The sequence below is a fragment of the Myotis nattereri genome, assembly GCF_964212035.1.
Source record: "Myotis nattereri genome assembly, chromosome: 11".
Lineage (NCBI taxonomy): Eukaryota > Metazoa > Chordata > Mammalia > Chiroptera > Vespertilionidae > Myotis > Myotis nattereri.
This window is the reverse complement of record NC_138086.1, coordinates 28,510,791-28,523,341: the sequence shown is the minus strand read 5'-3', so window position 1 is coordinate 28,523,341 and position 12,551 is coordinate 28,510,791. Positions and strand designations below refer to the sequence as shown.

At 43.5% G+C, this 12,551-nt stretch overlaps 1 protein-coding gene across 2 annotated transcripts in view; it reads right to left on the bottom strand.

Moving 5' to 3' along the window:
- The window catches only part of LOC308526863 (aldo-keto reductase family 1 member D1), a gene marked incomplete at both ends in the record, with an annotated part of 33,872 nt that overhangs the window by 11,526 nt on the left and 9,795 nt on the right, over positions 1-12,551 (bottom strand). For both annotated transcript variants that reach the window (XM_081102112.1, XM_081102113.1), the window contains 3 exons: positions 2,669-2,746; positions 9,753-9,869; positions 10,194-10,361. In XM_081102112.1, coding sequence (XP_080958238.1) covers positions 2,669-2,746; positions 9,753-9,869; positions 10,194-10,361 — 363 coding nt within the window. The remainder of the gene's footprint in view (positions 1-2,668; positions 2,747-9,752; positions 9,870-10,193; positions 10,362-12,551) is intronic.

The window sequence follows — 12,551 nt, the reverse complement described above, 5'->3', positions numbered from 1 at the left end:
TGCTGCTTCTCTCCCGCCCGTCTCCGCTACCTCGGCTCCGTTGCTTGGCTTCCTTCTACAGTGTCTTCAGTCTTAGCTCCCAGCCGGTATATGCAAATTAGCCACCATCTTCGTTGGCAGTTAATTTGCATATTGCTCTGATTAGCCAATGGTGGACATAGCAAAGGTACAGTCAATTTGCATCTTTGTCTATTATTAGATAGGACTAGAGGCCCCGTGCACAAAAATTTGTGCACTTGGGGGGGGGGTCCCTCAGCTCAGCCTGTACCCTCTCGCAGTCTGGGTCCCCTCAGGGGATGACCACCTGCTGGCTTAGGCCCGCTCCCCGGGTGATTGGGCCTAAGCTGGCAGTCAGACATCCTTCTGGAAGCCCAGGAGCCCTTGGGGGATGTTCACTTGCCAGTGGGGAGCAGGCCTAAGTGTAGTCGGACATACTTAGCACTACTGCGGAGGCGGGAGAGGCTCCCACCACCACCACTGTACTGGCAGCCATCAGCCTGGCTTGTGGCTAAGCAGATGGGGGAGCACACTGACCACCAGGGGGCAGCTCCTGCATTGAGCGTCTGCCCCCTGGTGGTCAGTGTGTGTCATAGTGACTAGTTATTCCCAATCATTCTGCTATTAGGGTCAATTTGCATATTACCCTTTTATTATATAGGATAGCGGCCTGGTGCATGGTCGGGGCCGGTTGGTTTGCCCTGAAGGGTGTCCCGGATCAGGGTGGGGGTCCTGCTGGGGTGCCTGGCCAGCCTGGGTGAGGGGCTGAGGGCCGTTTTCAGGCTGGCCAAGGCCCCAGAGGGGACCCTCACCTTATGAGGGTATAGGCAGCCTGGGTGAGGGGCTGAGGGCCGTTTTCAGACTGGCCACACCCTCTTCAGGGTGGGGATGGGTCCTCCTGGGGTGCCTGGCCAGCCTGGGTGAGTGGCTGATGGTTGTTTGCAGGCTGACCAAGCCCCCCCCAGTGGGGACCCTCACACCATGAGGGTGTGGTCATCTTGGGTGAGGGGCTGATGGTTATTTATAGGCTGGCCACAGCCCCAGCCACCCAAGCTCTCAGTGGAGACTGGCTGTAAGCAGGTATCTGGGATTTATTTATCTTCTATAATTGAAACTTTGTTGCCTTGAGCGGAGGCCACAGCTGGCCAGGGCAGGTGGGAAGCTTGGCTTCCTCCATCACTGGGGCAACCAAGCCTCCTGCTTGCTCCAGCTCAGTGGCTGCCGGGTGCCATGTTGGTTGGGTTAATTGGCATATATTTGCTATGATTGGCTGGTGGGCGTGGCTTGGGGCATAGCAGAGGTGCAGTCAATTTGCATGTTTCTCTTCTATTAGATTAGAGAAACTTCTTTAACCCTGGTAATACTCTGCTCCAAAATCTTTGTTGATATTAAAATAGCTACTCCCACTTTCTTTTTATTTCAGTTAGCCTAGTATATTTTTCCCTGTTCTTTTCTTTTTTTTAACCTTTGACTTTAAACATGTTTATATGTTTTTATTTAAAATGGGTTTCTTGTATATAATATATAATGGGGTTTTGCTTTTTGTCCATTCTGACAACCTTTGCCTTTTAACTGTATTGTTTCAACTATGTATATATACTGTAACTATTGATACCACTGAGTTTAAATTTCCCATTTTGGTATTTGTTGGTACTTCCCTACCTATTCATTTTCCTTCTTTTTTTCTTTTCCTGCCTTCTCTTTGATTATCTTTTATTATTCTATTTTGTCTCATTTATTGATTTATTTGCTATGCTCTGCAAGCATTAACATTTTCTCTTTATATTTGATATTCTTAAATTTCTCTAAAGTGTATCTAGGTATGGGTTTCCTTCTCTTTCCTCTTTGGTAGTCTATGCCTGTTCAATATCTCTGTTTTTTTTTCTCCTTCAAATATTTCCTTTTCCTTTTTTTTTCTTTCTTGTTTTTCTATTATGAGTAGTGAAATTCTAATTGTATCCTATACATCTCTTAGCTTTTCTTTCATATTTAATTTTTTCTTGTCTATTCCTACTTCATATTGGGAGATTTCCTCATTCTGATCTTTCAATTTGATCCCATTTTCCTTATTTATATCCATTTCACTTTTATCCCATCTATTGCATTGTGTTTTATTTTTCCCAATTATTACTTGCTTAATGCTTGTTTTTAAAAATGTCTTCTTTCACATTGCTAGTATCTTTTCTTATCTCCTTTAATATATTATTTGGCTAATTTAAAAGTTCTTGGTCCTCTGTTCTGTTTATGTTGGGATCTGTAATTGAGATATGTTATTTCCTTATGAAATAAATACCTTGTTATTTTGAGCTATGAGCTATTTTCTCCTGGGGATACTGGCTACCCTGTCAGGCAGACTCTTAGACAGAAACACCAAATCTACTCAGCTCCAATGACAACACGAGTGAGTATATGTTCTCTCAGGTAGAGAGCCCCAGGGACCAGAAAACTAGTGGCTGCCTCCTCACCCCTCAAAACAACTCCAGCCTTCAGGTCTTCAACTGTTACCTAGAGGGGAACACCCATTAGAAAGAGATACTGTACTCGTTAGAGTATATTCTCTGGGAGAATAAAGGCTGCATCTCTTCCTACTAAATGAAACAGGAATAATCAGATCACAATTCAAAAATGTGGTCTTTTAAAATAAAAGAATAAAAGGGCCATTTGAACTTACCTCCCAAGTGGCACACAGATTTGAATTGTGATATAACCAATTGCCATACTCATCTTTAGGATAAAATTCATCTCCAGGCTAAAAAAGAAAAAAACAAACAAAAAAGGATAATTCCTTTTATTTATATTTGGGAATTAAAATGATGGAATTTGAATTGTCTTTATGCCAATATACCCTAGCCCTGGGAAAGCAATAAAAGTTTAATTATTTGTTAGTATGTTTATATAATTATATAATACATTATATTTGTATATATTTCTCACCTTTGTGGGACTGTCCAGAAATTCTTTCATTTTTCTAAAATATGTGACACATTAATCCCATTTTCCTACACTGGCATTCATTTTCTCTTTATTTATCAACAGATTATCCTTATTCTTAATCCATGAACTTTCTCCTAATGACAGAATTACTCATCAAAAAAGAGTAGAGGTTGAGAATTAGGACTCTGAGACTCAGTGTTTTGACAGTTGAGGACAGCGCGGTGTGTTACTTCTCAGTTCTGGTGGACTTGCTCACTGGTTTTTTTCTTTTCATTTTGGGGCCCTCCAGGAGTTCAGCAATTTTTTTTCCTACTTCACACATTAGTGTCAACTTTCCTTCTCTTGTTTTTGGGTGATCCTTTCCCAACTAAGGCTAACTGCTGTGGAACATTATCTTTCAGATTTCTCTTTTTTGGCTGTATCTAAACATGGGATCCATTTCTTATGGACTTGAAAATGGAATACAGTGGGGCCTTGACTTACGAGTTTAATTCGTTCTGTGACAGAGCTCGTAACTCAAATTACTCGTATGTCAAATCATTAAAGTGACGAGTGAGACACGTGATGCTGGGCTGATGTTGTGGCATTCACTGTGACGTTCGTTGCGCCAACTAGCGGTGGGGTATCTGAAGCTGGCTCGTAACCCAAATTTTAGCTTGCAACTCAAAGCAAAAAATCCTCTGAGAGACGGCTTGTATCTTGAAAAACTCGTTAGTCGGGACATTCGTAAGTCAAGGCCCCACTGTAGAGAGAAATGAAAGATGATTCCTAGGCTCCTGGGGTGGATGGTGGTAATCATTTCCTGAGTTTGGGTTAGCAATCAAGAGTTTTTTATGAACATTTTGAGTTTGAAATGATCAAACGTTCAAGTGGCTATTTGAAGAGGCAGTTGAACAGAGAAATCTCAGAAAGAGGCTCAGAAAGAGGTCATGGCTATAGACAATAGTTGGTAGCCCTTACATATAAAATAATAATCAATCCTTGCAACTATATTAGGTCACTTATAGACACAGTGTGGCTCAGTAAGACAAGAATATTGAGAGTAGAGGTACTATTCTGGACATAACAACATTTGGAGGTTTTCAGAGAAGCTACCAAAGAATCAAGAGAGGGTGGTATTATAGAAGTCACAAGAAGAAAATGTATACTGGAGATAGTAGACAACTGTGTTGAAAGGTATCAAATAATATGAGGATACAGTGTCTATTGGGTATGGTTGTCAGCATACAAGTCTTTGTAGACCTTGATAATAGTAATTTTTATTGAAAATCGAGCAATTGGACAAAATTTATTATTATTATTATACTAGAGGCCCGGTGCACAAAAATTTGTGCACTGGGGGGGGGGGGGTCTCTGGAGAGGGGGTCTCTCAGCCCGGCCTGTGCCCTCTCGCAGTCTAGTACCCCTCAGGAGATAACGACCTGCTGGCTTAGGCCTGTTCCCGGGTGGCAGAGGGCAGGCCCAATCCCTAGGTGCCTACCCTGTAGCCCCTGGTCGGGCTCAGAGCAGAGCTGATTGGGGAGTTGGGGCGCTGCCCCGTCATGCACAGAGCAGGGCAGATCGGGAGGTTGCGATGCCACCCTCAGTCATGTTCAGGGTAGGGCCGATTGGGGGGTTGGGGCACAGCCCCCTGTCACACTCAAGGCAGGGTTGATGGGGAGGTTGCGGCGCCAACCCCTGTCACGCACAGAGCAGGGCCGATCAGGGGGTTGGGGCTCTGATCCCTGTCACTCACAAAGCAGGGCCCATCAAGGGGGTTGGGGCTCAGTACCCTGTCACGCACAGAGCAGGGTCAATCAGGGGGTTGGGGAGCTCCCCCCTGTCATGCACAGAGCAGGGCCCATCAGGGGGTTGGGGAGCTCCCCCCTGTCACTCACAGAGTAGGGCCAATAGGGGAGTTGGGGCACCGCCCCCTGTCACACACAGAGCATGGCGGATCAGGGGGTTGGGGTGCTGCACCCTGTCACACACAGAGCCGCAGGGCAATCAGGGGGTTGGGGAGCTCCCCCCTATCAGCCACAGAGCAGGGCTGATCAGGGAGTTGGGGCGCCTTCCCCTGTCACAAACAGAGCAGGGATGATAGGGAGGTTGTGGCCTCGCCCCCTGTCACACACAGAGCCGCAGGGCAATCAGGGGGTTTGGGCGCTGCCCCCTGTCACACTGATCCCAGTGCCGGGAGGCCTCGCGGCTCCACTGATCCTGGTGCTGGGTGGCATATTACCCTTTTACTATATAGGATAGAGGCCTGGTGCACGGGTGGGGGCCGGCTGGTTTGCCCTGAAGGGTGTCCTGGATCAGGGTGGGGGTCCCCACTGGGGTTCCTGGCCAGCCTGGGTGAGGGGATGATGGCTGTTTGCAGCTGGTCACACACCCTTCAGGGTGGGGGTCCCCACTGGGGTGCCTGGCCAGTCTGGGTGAGGGGCTGAGGGCTGTTTTCAGGATGGCGGGTGACTGAAGCTCCCAACTGCTCCTTTTTTTCTTTTTCTTTTTTATTCTGGGCCAGCTTTAGCTCTGAGGCTTGGCTCCAACTCTTAGGCCTCAGCTGCTGAAAGCAGGTATCTGGTTTGTTTGGGTTCTGTAATCAAAACACTGTTTCAATTCCAGCTCTGAGATCCCGGCTGGCTGAAAGCAAGTTTCTGGGGTTTTGTTTAGCTTCTATATTTGTAACAATGTTTCTAACTGCAAGCTCAGAGGCCGGCAGCGGCAGGCAGGTAACGTTGGAGTCCTCCGTCACTGAAGCAAGCAAGCCTCATGTTCGCTTCAAGCTGCCTGGCCGCTGGCCGCCATCTTGGCTGGCAGTTAATTCGCATATCACCCTGATTAGCCAATGGGAAGGGTAGTGGAGGTATGGCTAATTACCATGTTTCTCTTTTATTAGATAGGATATATGAGAGAAGGAAGAGGGAGAGAGAGATAGAAACATTAATGATGAGAGAGAATGATTGATAGGCTGCAGGAAGCTGAATGATTGATAGGACTGAACTATATGTTCAGTCCACAGGCTGATGTTCTATCCACTGAGCCAAACCAGCTAAGGCAAAATTCATTATATTAAAAAAACCTTTTTTTTTTTCTTCCACTATCTCACCTGAATAAAACTTTCCCCTGGTGATATCACTTCCTTTAGCAAACACAATTTTGGCTCCATTTCTTCCTGTCTCACTTAGAGCAGGAAAAAGGGTCCTTATTCCTCAATGCCACATAATCATTCATGTTAATTACCCTTTCTGTTTCTGCTTCCCAAGCTCTTTGAAATTCTCAACACTATGGCCCACATTTCCACTTCAGTCTCCCTCCACATTTCTTGCCTTTTGCATTTTCCAATTTTACTTCTGTTTGCAATGGTTTTATGCCTCTATCATACACTGTGTTAAATACTTTTTACTTTCCAAGACTTTAATTAAGTCCTATCATCCCTGAACCCATGTTAGCTATTCCTCTTAAGCATGTTCCTCTTTTTTTTTTTTTTAAATATATTTTATTGATTTTTTACAGAGAGGAAGGGAGAGAGATAGAGAGTTAGAAACATCGATGAGAGAGAAACATCGATCAGCTGCCTCCTGCACATCTCCTACTGGGGATGTGCCCGCAACCCAGGTACATGCCCTTGACCGGAATCGAACCTGGGACCTCTCAGTCCACAGACCGACGCTCTATCCACTGAGCCAAACCGGTTTCGGCAAGCATGTTCCTCTTGAGCTTCCATTGTGCCTCCTTTACTCACCCCTCATCTGAATCATTCCATGGTCTTTCTCCCTCCACTCCTGCTCATACTGGAGACAGTATTAGAAGACTAATTCAACCCTCTAAAAATCTATGCTATTGATTCTCATTCCTATTCATCAGTATCTTCATTTATTTTTAAAAATGCCATTCCTCATTAAAAAAAAAAAAAAGGCAGAAGGGACTGTATATTGTCAGGAAACAAATATTGGAATGGCATCAGGGGATTTAGAATCTTATCCCAATTCTGATGGATTTTAAACCTGAGTTAGCTGTTTCATTGCCTGGGGCCTCAACTTTCTCTTTTGTGAAATGAAGATATTCTATATATTGGAATATCTATTTCCACTGGATCATTTCATAATATTATTTTTTATTATCTATGAAATGTCAGGCATTGTGTCAGTAATTTCATATTATAATTTTAATGACTCCTCACAACACTAGGCAAGTGAGTTATTATTGTCTCAATTTACCAATAATAAAATTGAAAGAAAGTTCAGGAATATCAAAGATACTATGCTACGCCAAAACCGGTTTGGCTCAGTGGATAGAGCGTCGGCCTGCGGACTGAAAGGTCCCGGGTTCGATTCCGGTCAAGGACATGTACCTGGGTTGCGGGCACATCCCCAGTGGGAGGTGTGCAGGAGGCAGCTGATCGATGTTTCTCTCTCATCGATGTTTCTAACTCTCTATCTCTCTCCCTTCCTCTCTGTAAAAAATCAATAAAATATATTAAAAAATAATAATAAAAAAAAAGATACTATGCTAATAATAGTAGGTAATAAAGCTGAAAGTCCCTCTTCTGCGTGACTCCAAAATCCATTGGACCATGTTTAGGTGATGTGTAAAGGGGTCAGGTAATAACCTGACCAAGTCATCTGGCTCACATGTGACAGAGCTGGGATTCAAACAAGGCACCCTGGTTCTGGAGCTCATGCTTCGTATCACCATGCGTGCTAAGTGACCTCTGATTAATGAGTGCAGTGGCAATCTGTTATTTTGCTTTCTACCATTCTTATGCCTTCTTCTATAGAAGAGCTCATTCTACAGTTCCAACTCTTGGCCAAAGATGTCAGTCAGCCATGTCCTTACACAAAGATTAGTCAGCAAAAGTTACATGACCCAAGCTAGGCTGATCCATGCTTCTCTGTGAGGTTTAATGTGTAGTCTCTCTTCCTCTGAATTCTTGAGTTGTATTGTGAAGTGGTCTTGGCATGTCAATGGGCATTTTGCCATCATATAGAAAGAAATTTTTGAGAATTAAGCCACCAGAACACAGGAATAGAGAAAGGGCCAGAGTGTAGATACATAGATTGAACTTCTGGATCCAGCCCTTTGGAATTAGATATGCCTTGGAATTCTCAGTTCCCTTTTTTGCTAATGTCAATTTGAGTTGGGTTTCTGCCATTTATAACAAGAGTTCTGACTAAAACAAAGGTGTTGGGTATGGTAAGTAATGAACAAAGAGTGTGGAATTGGCTAGGTCAGTATGGGATTGTGGATAGTGAGGATTCTCCAGCTGAGAATTGGATATTCTTGCTATGCAATAGCATGGCATCTTGTTAAATTGTTGCCTTGTTGTGTCTTGAGACTCTGACAATGGGCATACTAAGATTGGAGCTTTAGGGCACTTAGTAGGAAAACATTGGGTGTTAGTTTGTTGGCCATTTTTGCAGTCTTCAGTCAGGTACTGAAGAAATATAAATGTGTTTATTGCTACTTAGCTTGTAAGATGAGTGGTAAGATCATATTTTGCTAAAATAGGTACTTTCTGCTTCTAGATGCCTCCCCAAATGGCAGAAGTTCAGCTCTGAGCCTTTGAGAGTTAGAAAGTCTGTGTCAGCCAGGACAGGAAGGTAAGAATCCTAGAGGGAAATAAAATTGGACTTTGGGAGAATCCTTGTCCATTTCTCTCTGAAGACAAGATCTCAGGCCAGTGATGCCACACCCAACAAAGGAGCACCATCCAATGAGATGCAGACTGGGTGCGAAGAACGCGTGACCTGTGCCTCCCTGTTTTGTATTATTTCAAGCCAGATGGGGGCAGTAAACTGAGGACTGAGCAGATGAGCAGAACAAGGAGGTTCTTTACTCAGATGCAGAAACCACAGCCAAGGATTAGATGTAAGAAAGCTACCCTATAAGATTTCTAGTTTTTATTACTCTTTAATGGAGCTGACTGAATGTAAATTTACTGAAAGCCTAGGAAAGTGTTAAGGGATATTGTCTGTCCATGAAATCCCAAACTTGACCATTAAAAGCCTTTGACTAACCATTGTGAAGGCCATTGTGAAGCCTGCAAACTCCTATCAAGGATGCAAAAGGGGAATCTTTCCCAAAGTCCCTCTTGCATGTGACCACAGAGGAGAGTCATCAAGGAAAGAGCTGCCAGAGAACAGAACAGGGGCATCCAGGTTGCTTGTGTGAAGGCAATCTGGGCACCTCAATGACCAGTTTCATTTTCAGTCTCTCCTTTCTCAGAGACATTTTAAAGCAGTTACTTCTCTTCAGCAGTGTATATGGGATGTGTTGGTGGTGGTTAAATTAACACAGAGTCCATAAATTGAGAAAGTTTAAAGAAGAAGTGCATTTGAATTAGAGGAATAGCTATCACCCTGATCTTGTTGCTGACCCCCTCTCCCCCAAAACCTGACCGTTCTTTGGGTTATGTCCCTTTGGAGCGGTGGAAGGTGAGTAAGTTTTCAGTTGTATACATTACTTTGCATTATGCCGTGCAGGATCATTTTCATGACTATGTGAATGGGAAGAAGGGTGTGTCTGGATGCTGGAAAGGTAAAATTGGACTACTGTTTGGGGACTACTTGATGGTTTGATGGACAGCTTAAACTACAGTTGTAAAGACATGCTATAATAAAAAGTGCATTGGATTAGGAATCAAGAACCATGGGATCCAAGCCTAAGTCTGCTACACATAACCTTCCTGGGCGTTTGTTAGGCTAGGTCAGTGCTGTCTGACCTATGGTAACAAAACGATAACATTCTGTGGTGCTAAGTAATGAACTAGTTTCGTGCACATGGCTGCTGGCTTGTGGCTGCCAAAGAGCAGAGACAAACCTTTAGGTGTCTGAACTCACCTTCAGAGCCATGGGCATTTCAATGATGTAAAGATCAACATAATCTAGCTGGAGGGCCTTGAGTGTCTTCTCCAGGTATGGACGGACCCTCTCTGGTTCAAAATGGGTAGACCACAGCTGAAAGAATAAAAAGGGGATAGTGAACTAACATTCACGCTATTAAAAATAATAATAATAATGTAGTTCTTTATTCTTTTTCCCATATATTTTTTTATTGAAATGAGAGGAAGTGAGAGGGGGAGAGGGATAGAAACATCAACGATGAGAGAGCATCATTATTTGGCCGAGTCTTGCATGCCCCCTACTGGGGATTGAGCTTGCAATCCAGGCATGTGCCCTTGACGGAATCAAACCATGAAAATATTCTGAAATTAGGCAGAGAAAAGTGACATCAGGTCCATCATTAATATGAGGGGATGGAGGGTGAAAGAAAGCTCTCACCTTTCCGCAGTAGAAAATATCCTCTCTCTTCACCCTTCCTTCTGCTATCTTCTCTCTGATGGCCTCCCCCACTTCGTCCTCATTCCGGTAGATGTAGGCCCCATCAATGTGCCGGTACCCAACATCGAGGGCCATCTTAACTGATGTCTTACAGCTCCCCTTAGAGGTCTGAAGTAACAAAGGGTTGAGGTTTGGGAGAAAAGGAATCAGTCCTTAGTTCAATCATTATTAATGAAGACGCTTTGCTGTACATTGTTTTAGAGTGAAAATGACAAATTCCCAATTCCATGCTGTTGTGATTGGAAGATGGTATCTAGAGGCTGGAGAAACTGACCTTCTAGGCAGCATTCCATTCTCAGTGGGAGACTCCATCCACCCCAGCTCTGCCCTTAGTGTTGTGGTTTCAGAAATGTAACTTGATCAATGTGACCAGTGACAAGATATTTCATGGTTTCCATGCTATAGGAAGGCACAGTTCATTGACATCGGTTCAGTTATAAATCAAAGGTTTGGGTGAATAAACTGAGATATAGCCACAGAATGGAAAACTAAAAGGTAGTAAAAAGGAATGAACTATTGATAGACACAGCAACATGGATGAATATCAAATAAGTATACTGTAGAAAAGAAGCAAGACAAAAAAGAATACTTTATGATTTCATTCATATAAAATGCTAGAAAATAAAAAGTAATCTCTAGTGAGATTCAGATCAGTGATTGCCTGGGGTGGGGGTTGTGGACATGGGATTACATGGGATCACAAAGAAACACAAGGAAACTTGGCGGTAATGAATACATTCACCATCTTGATTGTGATGATAGCTTCATGGGTGCATACATGTGCCAGATGCATCTGATTGTATACTTTAAATATGTGCAGTTTTTTTGTACGTCAATTATGCCTCAATAAAGATGGGGGGGAAAGGTTGTTGAGCAGCATCCTAGATTTTTCAATATATATATACTTATCAATTTGGTAGCCAAAACTTTGTTCATTTTATTAATCTGCATGAAGCAAAGAATGAGAATATCCTCTCCCCTGTACATTGACAGTAATGAAACAAAACAAACAAAAAACACCTGAAAAATTCTTGACACTTGAGTTATAAATTATCCATCTTTCAGATTCCACATAAATTACTGTTCTTTAGTTATGAAGACATTTTATTTATTTTTATTGAAGTGACATTGGTTAATAACATTATATAAATTTCAGGTGAATAACCTTGTAATTTGGTACCTGTATACTCTATTGTGTGTTTACCACCAAAAGTCTAGTTTCCTTTTGTTATGATATATTTGACCCCCTTTCCTCATCTTCCTCTCCCCCAACCACCTCCCTTCTGGTAACCAACCATTCTATTGTCTGTATGTATGAGTTTGTTTTTGTTTTGTTAGTTCATTACTTTTTTTGTTTTATATTCTACATATGAGTGGTTTTGGGCCTTTTCTGTCTGACTTATTTCACTTAGCATAATACCCGCAAGATTCATTCATGTTGTGACAAATGGCAATATTTCATCTTTTTTATGGCTGAGGAATATTCCTTCATGTTTATTTACAATGTCTTCTTTAGCTATTTATTCACTAGTAGACACTTAGGTTGTTTCCAGCCTTGGCTATTGTAAATAATGATGCAGTTAACATAGGGGCCTATCTATCTATCTATCTATCTACACTAATAAAAGAGAAACATGGTAATTGGCGTACGACCGCTACCCTTCCCATTGGCTAATCAGGGCAATATGCAAATTAACTGTCAGCCAAGATGGCGGCCTGCAGCCAGGCAGCTTGAAACTAACATGAGGCTTGCTTGCTTCAGTAATGGAGGACTCCAACGTTCCCCGCCGGCTGCTGCAGGCCTCTGAGCCTGCAGTTTCAAACATTGTAACAAATATAGACGCCCAGAAACTAGCTTTTAGCTGCTGGGATCTCAGAGCTGGAGTTGATACAGAGTTTCAAGAACCGAAACAAACCAGATACCTGCTTTCAGGAGCAGAGGCCTAAGAGCTGGAGCCTCAGAGCTAAAGCTGGCCCAGAATAAAAAAAGAAAAAAAGAAAAAAAGAAGCAGTTGGGAGCTTCAGTCCCAGCCTGAAAACAGCCCTCATCCCCTCATCCAGGCTGGCCAGGAACCCCAGTGGGGACCCCCACCCTGATCCAGGACACCCTTCAGGGCAAACCAGCCGGCCCCCACCCATGCACCAGGCCTCTATTCTATATAGTAAAAGGGTAATATGCCTCCCAGCACTGGGATCAGCGGAGCTGAGAGGCCTACTGGCACCGGGATCAGTGTGACGGGGCAGCGCCCAAACTCCCTGATTGCCCTGTGGCTCTGTGTGTGACAGGGGGCAGGGCCA